Genomic DNA, 11492 nt, shown 5'->3' on the forward strand with positions numbered 1-11492 from the left:
GCACAATAGCTGACTTTTTTTTTTTTTTCCTAAGACAGAGTCTTGCTCTGTTGCCCAGGCTTAAGTGCAGTGGCGCGATCTTGGCTCACTGCAACCTCCGTCTCCTGGGTTCAAGCGATTCTCCTGCCTCAGCCTCCCGAGTAGCTGGGATTACAGGTGCTTGCCAGCATGCCTGGCTAATTTTTGTATTTTTAGTGGAGATGGGGTTTCACCATATTGGCCAGACTGGTCTTCAACTCCTGACATCAAGTGATCCACTGGCCTCAGCCTCCCAAAGTGCTAGGATTACAGGCATGAGACACCACGCCCAGCCAACAGCTGGCTTTTTAAAGTTGAATGCATTCATAATGTATCATTACTGAAGCCCCCAGCTATAAAAATTATTAAGGCAACAGTATTGAATTTTTTTTTTTTGGATCCTACATACTTCCTAGCACAAATTACTCATAATAAACATTTGTTGATTTCATCCTTAAGCTTCTTGCCCCCAAAGTCAACAATATTCTAAAATAATCCTACAACCAAATAAAATGCAAAAACAGAACATCCAGTTTTTATGGATGTCACACACACACAAAAAAACTATTATAAAGAAAATTCATTAATACTATTAAAACCTATAATTTGCCACTAATACCTTCCTTAAATAACTGGTTAAAGTAAAAAAACAAAACTGGATATCAACTTACATCTTCATCTTCATTAAAAGCTGCTGCTACTGAAAGAGTTTTTGGAGCAAGAGTTGGAACAGTTTCTTTAGGCTTCTGAAGAAGAAACATATTAAAAAGAATATCATGTAAGTAACATTTATACAAGCTTGTTTAATGATATGAATAATTTATCTTGAAAAATTTAACTTTATATTTCCATAGAAATTTGTATAGTAACGAACCCAATACTTTGGACAAATCCATTCTCTCTTTTCAAAAATGTGGATTATCAGTAGGTATGTTTTACTTTACTAACTTATGGTGTTCATTTGTTGCCCTCCTACAAAATATTTTCTAGTTAGGATCTACAATATCACTTACCTAAGGGGTACTTGGTATAGGCAAGAAAAAATGATTAGTAATACCTTCCCATAGTAATGTTAAATACAATGTGCCTTGAAAGCATAAAAGGAATCACGAATCATCTTTCTGTACTAGCCAGCTTTCTGCTCCTAGGCCTATAAACATAATTAATACAAACCATCTCTTCACACTATGTTTTCTGTTTTTGTTTTTGAGACAAAATCTTGCTCCGTTGCCAAGGCTGGAGTGCAGTGGCACAATCTTGGCTCACTGCAGCCTGTGCCTCCTGGGTTCAAACGATTCTCATGCCTCAGCCTCCTGAATAGCTGGGATTTACAGGTGTGTGCCACCATGCCCAGCGAATTTATTTTGTATATTTAGTAGAGATGAGGTTTCATGTTGGCCAGGCTGGTCTTGAACTCCTGACCTCAAGTGATCTACCCGCCTCAGCCTCCCAAAGTGCTCTCTACTAAAAATACAAAAAAACAGCCAGGTGTGGTGGTGAGCGCCTGTAATCCCAGTTACTTGGAAGGCTGAGGCAGGAGAATCGCTTGAACTCAGGAGGCAGAGGTGGCAGTGAGGTAAGAGCACACCACTGCATTCCAGCCTGGGTGACGGTGTGAGACTGTCTCAAAAAAAAAAAAAGAAATTAAAAAATAAAAACACCCTTTCCTTGGCTTCTGTAACACTGCTTTTTATTGGTTATTCTCCTAATTTTCCCACCTTTTGTTCTGTCTCTCTCCCTTTCCTGCTGCTCCCCATTTAGAAGATATAGATACCCAGGCGGGCACAGTGGCTCACGTCTGCAATCTCAACACTCTGGGAAGCTGAGGCAGGAGGGCTGCTTGAGACCAGGAGTTCCAGGCCAGCCTGCTCAACACAGCAAGTCCTTTACCTCTAAAAAAAAAAATTTTTTTTAAATTAGCAGACAACCAGAATTTTGAATTGTCAGTGATCTTTCCTTCTCTGGTCGATTTCACTCATTCCTAGTTTTAACTACCAAATCCTATGTCTACCCCTAAACGGGTCATCATCTGCCTACTGGGCAGCTCCACTTAGGAGCTCCCCTAGGTACTTTAGTTTCACAGTGTTCGTAAGTACTCAAATCAGAAAATCTTTTCCTCAACTTGTAAGGTCCTATTGATTAGACATCTATTAAGTAAACTTAATTCTCCCTCTGCCTTTTCAATCATGCCATCACACTACCAACTTAAGGTCCTTAGCATTTACCTGCCGGGACCACTGTCAGAAATACATCTCCTGGTCAGGCACAGAGGCTCATGCTTGTAATCCCAGCACTTTGGGAGGCCTAGGCAAGTGGATCACTTGAGGTCAGGAGTTCAAGATCAGCCTGGCCAACAAGGCGAAACCCTCTCTCTACTAAAAATACACACACACACACACACACACATACACACACACACGCTGGATATGGTGGTGATGCACGCCTGTAGATCACACCTTTGCACTCCAGCCTGGGTGACAGAGTGAGACTGTCTCAAAAAAACAAAAAACAAAACAAAAAACAAAAAACATCTCCTGACCCTTCTTTCTTTCTTTTTTGAGACAAGGTCTTACTCTGTCACCCAGGATGGAGTGCAGTGGTGCAGTCTTGTCTCATTGCAGCCTTGACCTCCCTGGGTCAAGTGATCCTCCCACCTCAGCCTCTCAAGGAGATGGGACTATAGGTGCACCCTGCCAAGCCTGGCTCATTTCTTATTTTTGAGACACAGTCTTGCTCTGTCACCGAGACTGAAGTGAAATGGGATGATCTCAGCTCACTACAACCTCCACCTCCTGGGTTCAAGCAATTCTCCTGCCTCAGCCTCCCAAGTAAGTGGGATTACAGGTGTGTGCCACCACGCCTGGCTAATTTTTTGTATTTTTCAGTAGAGATGGGGTTTTGCTATGGCCAGGCTGGTCTCGAGCTCCCAGCTTCAAGAGATCCACCGACTTGGCCTCCCAAAGTGCTGGGATTAGAGGCCTGAGCCACCGCGCCCAGCCTTGTTTATTTTTTGTAGAGAAGAGGTCTCACTATGTTGCCCAGCCTGGTCTCAAACTACTGAGCTTAAGCAATCCTGCCTCAGCCTCCCAAAGTGCTGTAATTATAGGCATGAGCCACTGCACGTAGCCCCCCATTTTCTGCATCCTCTTTCTACCAACCATCTATATGGCACCACAGTGATGCTTCTGGGATGCAAATCTGTTTAAGTCTTGAGACTCATTATGGAATAAAAGTTCTTAAATTCGGTCTCATGGTCTAATTTTGGGGGCTGTTTACCCATTTCCCCACCAATCCCTGTCCAAATACTAATGATTTTCTCAATGTACCGTAACCGCCTTTGCATGAAATGCCCTTGTGCTCCTGCCTACATTTAAGTCCAACTCAAAGATCACTTCATCAGTAAAATCTTCTCTGACCTGCTGAAACAAAATTAACCATCCTTTCTTTTATATCACACACATTTTTTTTAAATAGGTGTTTTCTTTTGAAGGAATACAACATGTTCAGTTGTATGCATAGTAACTCTAGAAACACCCTTAATTTTTAAAGATGTCATGTATTTAACGTTGTGGACACAAATAAGCATTTGTTGGTGGATTAACTATCTTCATATAATATAATCGATCCAGCACTTTCAATTATTTTTTAATATTCTACACTTCACCCCCCCCAATAAGACTGTGTTTACACTGTAGTTTATCTTATTTTATTTTTGAGACAGAGTCTCACTCTGTCGCTAGGCTGGAGTGCAGTGGCGCGATCTCGGCTCACTGCACCTCTGCCTCCCAGGTTCAAGCGATTCTCCTGCCTCAGCCTCCCGAGTAGCTGGGACTACAGGAGCATGCAACCACATCCAGCTCACTTTTTTACTTTCAGTAGAGATGGGGTTTCACCATGTTGGCCAAGATGCTCTTGATCTCTCGACTTTGTGATCCACCCACCTTGGCCTCCCAAAGTGCTGGGAATACAGACGTGAGCCACCACGCCCAGTCTTGCAGTTTATTTTATAAAAACAGATTTGTTTTCCAAAACTAAAAAGTTTTACTGAGTAGTTTTTTCAAAATATAACCCTCCCACCCCAAATTATCAGAAATTACTAATCATGTCAATTATTTATAGAGTAGGCCGGGCGCGGTGGCTCACACCTGTAATTCCAGCACTTTGGGAGGCTGAGGTGGGCAGAGCACCTGAGGTCGGGAGTTCGAGACCAGCCTGACCAGCATGGAGAAGCCCCGTCTCTACTGAAAATACAAAATTAGCAGGACGTGGTGGTGCATGCCTGTAAACCCAGCTACTCGGGAGACTGAGGCAGGAGAATCATTTGAATCCCGAAGTCAGAGATTGTGGTGAGCTCAGATCGCACCACTGCACTCCAGTCCGGGCAATGGGAGTGAAACTGTCTTAAAAAAAATAAAAAGAAGAAAGAGGGGCCAAGCTCAGTGTCTCATGCCCATAATTCCAGCACTCTGGGAGGCCGAGGCGGGCGGATCACCTGAGGTCAGGAGTTTGAAACCAGCCTGGCCAACGTGGTGAAATCCACTCTCTACTAAAAATACAAAAATTAGCCAGACGTGGTGGCGTACACCTATGGTCCCAGCTACTCAGGAGCCTGAGGCACAAGAATCGCCTGAACCCAGGAGGCAGAAGTTGCAGTGAGCTGAGATTGCGCCACTGCACTCCAGCCTGGATGACAGAGTAAGAGACTCCATCTCCAAAAAAATAAATAAATAAAATAAAATAAAAATAAATTAAAAAAAAGAAAGAGTAGGGATTTAGATTTAGGGACTATGTTCATGCACAGTAAAATCTATTCTCAAGGGGACAGCTATAGTAGAAGTACAGCTGAGAATATATATTTAATATACTGCCTATCAAAAAACATTAAATATTTATGCAGTTAGGTCTATACAAGTTTTATAACTACATATTAAACAAAAAGAATCAGCTGAAATACAGAAATAGAGTAATGAAGTAATGATGTTATAAGCTCAATGTTTTTTGTTCAGACTGAATTTTTAAAAAAATAGAAGTAGAAAAAGGGAAAACAGAGCAGAGTGAGGGTGGGGATTCTAAGTAATAATAGCTTTGCAAAATGAGAATAGCCCAAATATACTGACTGCTCCAGACCATATTTTTAAGATCTTTGAATAAACATCTAATGTAGAATAAAGTTATGCACATCTGGCAATTGAGCATTAACTTTCACAGCACAGATACAAATAACCAACTCAAAGGCAATTTTAGGATTTTTCTCCTCATACAAGAATGTAACCATTTTCCAAAGCCAACAGCAATACACTATTTAAGTCACTTCCTTTTCCCTTAAATAAGAGATCTATTTGGTTGAAGGTTATGAAATTTTCATACTATAGGTCAGAAACAAATATCTACAACTTTATATGCTTCAAATTAATATTTCAAACACTTCCAGAGGTTCCACGGTTAATAAGTATTAATCTAAGGCTTACATCTTAAAACAAAGGATCAAATATTGACCTGTAAAAGACTACCCATTTGTAGTTTCAAAGTAAGATAATTACGTAGATCTTTTACCAAGCAATACCTTACTAATATTAATCTTTTAAGATATAAATAACTGATTTCTCAGTATTATTTTTAATACTACAGGCACTGAAAGATAACAAAATAAACTTTGGAAAATCTTTCCGAAAATATTTTTCAGAGGATTTGCTCAACTTAGAAAAAAGATTTTTATTTTTATTTTTTGTAGGGACAGATCTCGCCATGTTGCCCAGACTGGTCTGAAACTCCTGGGCTCAAATGATCCTCCCACTTTGGCCTCCCAAAGTTTTCAGATTACAGGTGTGAGCCACTGTGCCCAGCCAACTTAGAAAAATTCTAAGTTTATTATTTTATAAATCATATTCCCTATAATAGTTGTTCCTTCTAATAGTCCAAATCTTTGTTTCTTACCAGCTTTATTGAGATAAAATTCATTCAGACCCTTCTTAAACAGGGCGCTGATCATCTAAGTTCATAGGTCAAAGATTAGTTCTCAAACAATGTACCTTTTCACCCTTAATTTACCAGAACCTAGTAAATGTCACATTTCCAAAGCAAATCCTTAAGATCCATTACAAACATCATATATGAAATAACAACTCACACTTGATCCAAGTTTGATGGATATGGCTGATGCTTTCTTTGTCGTCTGACTACCTATGGCAAATCCAAACTTGGAGATCTTTGTAGGCTTTGTTGGGAGGTCGGCAGCTTCTTCTTCAGCTGATCGCTTCTCAGCGCTGCGACTGGAACTTTCCCCTCCATTACTGGAAGAAACAGTCTTAGTTTTCACAGGTTTTTCTGCTTCTTCTTCAGGTCCTGGTGAAGTCGAAACAACTTACCAAGATGAGCTATTTTTACTTAGCAGATTGATGGGAGCAGCAACCTCAAAAAGCATCGTTATAAGGAAGATACCTCTGCAGTTGTCACCTACTGACCCACCAGTCTCTTCCACTGTTTGTTAGAGTATACAGCAGGAACTGAGAGTGTGTGGCAGCAGAAGAGGCTCCCATGAATTAACTAGCATCAAATACAGAGCAATTTAAAATTATAAACACAGAGTTCACAAAAAGTAAAGACCCTTCAACTAAACACTACAATTTGCACAATAATCTGGTTATCTGTGGGATTTTGCTTTTTAGAAATCAGATCTATCTAACATCTTTTACACTTAGTAGTTTGTGAGCAATCAGTCACATGGTAAAAGAATATACTTGGATAACAAATTATAATATTCTTCAGTAATGCAGTAATAATCATACAAAGTACCTAGTTATAAACAGGCCCATTATTACCCAAATGACAATGTTAATACAGCCTAGTTATTTTCTTGAGTGATGTGTTCGTCATGTAAATCTCACACAATCTTAGGAGTTGAAAAGGAACTTCAAGGTCACTCCCTCTTGAGAAATTTAATTCTACTCTGACAATTTGGTTATTACCTGTTTTAAGCTACCCATAAGAACTATTAAAAAAAAAATCTTACTTTGGTTTATGTCTTAGGTTTTTTCATGAAAGATGAGTTAATCATAATTTCAAACAGTAGAAAGCATACATATGTAGGTTTGGAAGGCAAAATGTCTTGCTAATTTTGCTTCTGTTTGTATGAAGTCAAGGATGAAATTAGTTCACATTCTGACTTTCCTGGGTCTGTTATGTAAGACTAAGAACATATCAGGCGATAAGACAGAAGAAGGCTGGCTGATCATTAAAAATTTTATTTTCTTTCCCCAGTTTGCCCATTCACCATATAGGATATATTCTGCTACACTGGATCAAGAGCTTATTTATGGAGAAAGAGAAGATGCTCCAAAAGATGGCCTTGATAACAGTTAAGAAAGCAGGACACAGAGCTAGAATGGGGAGAAAAAAAGTCAAACACAAATAGACTGACAAGCAAAGGATTAAAGATCAGAGGCTACAGATCTAGATCTATATAGTTTTGGACTAATGGGGTCTCTAGATTAATAAGAACTTTGAACAAAACATTTGATTCTGTCTAGATGAAAAATAAAAGAAACTCTTTATTCTCTTTGGACAAGGAGTAAAAGTTGTAAAGTCAGTATAGGGGAGGGAAATTAAGCAGGATTATGTTTTGGGATTTCCCTAAGAGACAAAGATAGCACTGAAATGGTTGCTTGAGGTGCCATTCTCTTATTTATATATAAAATCACAAAAGCACCTGAAGAATTAAAGAATCAAGATTGCTATTCAACAGCTGAAAAATGGAACTCAATTTACAAAGCACAGAATATCATTGAAAAAGAGTATGATGCAGTTTTGTCAGAGTCTCAGTTTATAACTAAAAGCACTTATGCTAATTTTATTCTGTATTCTATTTGTAGTTCTAATAAAGTATGACATTTCATAGTGAAACCCAAACAATAACTACTTTCCTGTGACTGACACACAGTTAAAATAAAAATCTCTTTGGCTCTACACATTGGAACAGAGAAACATACAAAAAACCTGCTGGCTTTATATGTAGAAACAATCTATACACCAAAGAATGACTAAATACACAATCAGTTTTTTTAAAAATGAGAAAATCACTTATCAATTTAGAACATAAAACATGGATAAAATAGCAAATCACTAGATTCTTTACTAAGGAATATTTTAATAAAAGGAATTTTATCTAATTTGTATTGAGCAAATAAAACATATAATTAATATGAAATAAAATTACACATGGTACTAGCATTTTTTTTTTTTCATTGACTAATTGGAGAGGGGTGAGCCTTAGAGCACAAAGGTACGTTACTTTGAAAAAATTACCTAGTAAGCTGGGCACAGTGGCTCATGTCTGTAATCCCAGCACTTTGGGAGGCTGAGGCGGGTGGATCACCTGAGGTCAGGAGTTTGAGACCAGCCTGGGCAACGTGGCAAAACCCCGTCTCTACTAAATATACAAATTAAGATGGGCAAGGTGGTGAGCGCCTGTAATCCCAGCTACTCGGGCGGCTGAGGCAGAAGAATCGCTTGAATCCAGGAGGCAGAGGTTGCAGTGAGCTGAGATCACACCACTACACTTCAGCCTGGGCGACAGAGCGTGACTTCATCTCAAAAAAAAAAAAAAAAAAGGAAAGAGAGAAAAAATTACCTAATAAGCAAGTTTAAGTCCATAAGGGTACCCTTCATAATCCATTTGCATTCTGGTTGCTTCCTTTTTTGAAAGAAGGGCAGAGCTACCTCTCTAGTATGCACAGAGGTGTGCAGCCTAAATGAGAAGGTGTTCAAGACCCTACTAGTGTCTGGCATAATAAATGTCAATTTCATTCACGCAGTTCTTGATATAACCAAAAAAGCTTGAGATGGCCATGATTATGTATGACTAGCTCTTCTTCAACATTATTTCTAACGTTATTTCTCCTAACATTTTTTCAAAGAGCTACACAGATATAACCAAAGAGCAGAGAAAAAAAACTACCAAAGTTTTACCCTATTCTTTAAAGCAGGGAGTTCAAATAAGTAGCTTCTCTCACAGACATAAATTAATGTTGGCCAGGCGCGGTGGCTCACGCCTGTAATCCCAGCACTTCGGGAGGCCGAGGCAGGTGGATCACGAGGTCAAGAGATTGAAACCATCCTGGCCAACATGGTGAAACCCCATCTCTACTAAAAATACAAAAATTAGCTGGGCGTGGTGGCACGGGCCTGTAGCCCCAGCTACTTGGGAGGCTGAGGCAGGAGAATCACTTGAACTGGGAGGTGGAGTTTGCAGTGAGCCGAGGTTGCGCCACTGCACTCCAGTCTGACGACAGAGCAAGACTCCCATCTCAAAAAAAAATAAAAAATTAAAAAGAAATTAATGGAAACTACTCATAAAAAAATACTTACACTTCCAACTCAGTAGACTGCTCAACAGGAATTACAATTCAGAACATTCTCTAGTTAAGCCCCTAAGACAAACTTGACAGTGTTTTCAAAAAAGTGACTGCCACAAAATTACCAATTTAGCAATATCCATGGTATGACATATTTTAATTATGACTCCTCTGCACAATTTCATTAAAAATATCTGACATTCAAAAATGGCTTAAATGTAACAGCACTACTTTCTTGTAATGACAAGGAGACAAATTATGTAGAAGTTAAGGGATATTACTTACTCTAAGTTACCACGAAAAAGACCATAATAATTTTTCTGATACCAATTAGCAAAGTAATTTTATACTATTTCTCCCCACATGCTAAAATGGAAACATCAATATTCATACTGTAGAACTAATAACCCTCAACTAAAAGAATGGCAGATAAATTATACAGTGGATTTATGATGACATACAAGGTACATTTTGACAGCACATTAAACACATCTGCTACCCTCGGTCAAGACAGTTAACGAGATGGCCTTAAAGTCAACACATGATTCTTTAGACTTTTCCTCAAACTACTTCTAAATTTTTTTGCTTTTCCTCAAACTGCTTTTAAATTTTTACGTAATTTTATCCCACAATTTCCAAGACAATTTTTTTGGGAAAAAAATTCACTAGTGAGAAAGTAGTAGATAGTTTAAATTGTTCTTTCATAAGGTATTTTACTAGTCAAAAAAAAAAAAAAAAAAAAGCAGGGGGTGGGGAGGGGAGAGAGAGAGATGGAGTTTCAGCTTAACAGAACCGTACGTGTTTTTTTAAGAAGGAAATCCTGGGTCCAAAGTAATTAACATTACACTTAATCTTTTCAATAATTTTTGTTCCCAAGGCAATTCACATGAAACATGTTAGTAGGTCTACTAGTGGCCTTCATATGCTATTAATCGTTTCTATTTTCTCATATTAAATAATTTCCGGAATGATAACTGAGGTGGTCAGAATAGAGAACAATGTTTAAAATACTCTAAAAACATTTTAAACAGCTCGCACGTGTTAAGTCACTTGTCTTGTTACGTGCAAAGAGGGAGCTGGAGAGATTACATGTTTCTTTTCCTTAACGCACAAGACCCGAATTTAGGGAGTGGAATGGACAGAATAAGGACAGCTGTAACCTGAGTTTAACATCGTAACAAAATACAGGAAGAGTCACGCTAGACTATTTAGTCGCCTAAGTATCTGGCAAGCGGTCAGCTGGCAACAGCCTAAGGGAAATACTTCAAAGAAAGGCAAGCAAACCTTAGCCCTAGACCCCACAGCTTAAACCAGAGGGCAGGCAAAGGCATTCCTCTTCCCCTCCATCACCTCGGCCCACCCTGTCACAGGGTCAGTATTAAACTTGGAAGTAAAGGAAAGAGAGCAGGCCGGAGTTGTCCACCTCCTCAGTGAAAAGAGAGCAGCAAGCGTAATTAACTCCTGCGTGGAACTGAGAGGCCGGCACCGTCAGAGACTCGGCCTGCGGCCAGTTCCCGCGGCAACTACTCGGTGGCTTGCACTGTGTGTATGTTTTGTCTCATGAGCGTCTCCGGTGTGTGTGTTTTGTGTGATATGCGTCTCCGGTGTGGCGGTAGCGGCTCCTGCACCGCCGCTCCTGGTCCCACCCCGAGTTCGGTCTCCCTTTCTGGCGCCCATCTCCCTTCTCCTCGGAATCAGGGCCTCCGCTGGGGCCAGGAGGTGACGAACAGTGGCCACCTCTCCCCCGGCAAGGAGGCGATGTGGGCCAGGAGCCCAGCGGGCCGCACCGGGCGTGCCCGAGGCAGGTCTGGGCCCAGCACCTGGCCGGGTGAGGTCCAGGTCCGCCCATTCTCGCCCCACCCCACTCCCCCCACCCTGGGGAGCTCAAAGAAAGGCCCGGAGCATCCCACGCTGCCCGCGACGCTGGGGTTGTGTTCACCTCCGGCGGCTCCAGCTCGCTGCGACTTTTCAGGCTTCTCCTCTCCCGCCTTCCCGTCCGCCATTTTCCCCGCCGCGGCCTCCCTTGCAGCCACGCCAAGGACGTCACGACCCCGCCCAGCAACCATTGAGTTTTTGGGGCCAGCCGGCGTGGTGGCGGCCTAGAGCGGTCCCGAAGAATGAAAA

The 11492-nt window shown here is 40.7% G+C and overlaps 1 protein-coding gene across 6 annotated transcripts in view; it reads right to left on the minus strand.

Moving 5' to 3' along the window:
* PCNP (PEST proteolytic signal containing nuclear protein) overlaps positions 1-11492 on the minus strand; it is a 19879-nt gene extending 8387 nt beyond the window's left edge. The window contains exons 1-4 of one of the 6 annotated variants that reach the window (XM_011990780.1): positions 11308-11383; positions 6384-6561; positions 6146-6308; positions 690-764 (exon numbers count right to left, since the gene is read on the minus strand). In XM_011990780.1, the coding sequence (XP_011846170.1) occupies positions 690-764; positions 6146-6308; positions 6384-6439 (294 nt within the window). In that variant the 5' untranslated portion in view covers positions 6440-6561; positions 11308-11383. Of the gene's footprint in view, positions 1-689; positions 765-6145; positions 6361-6383; positions 6562-11307 lie in introns of all 6 variants that reach the window. The other 5 variants (XM_011990779.1, XM_011990784.1, XM_011990783.1 and 2 more) reach the window with 5 other exon arrangements.

The sequence above is a fragment of the Mandrillus leucophaeus genome, unplaced genomic scaffold (genome assembly GCF_000951045.1).
Source record: "Mandrillus leucophaeus isolate KB7577 unplaced genomic scaffold, Mleu.le_1.0 Scaffold382, whole genome shotgun sequence".
NCBI lineage: Eukaryota > Metazoa > Chordata > Mammalia > Primates > Cercopithecidae > Mandrillus > Mandrillus leucophaeus.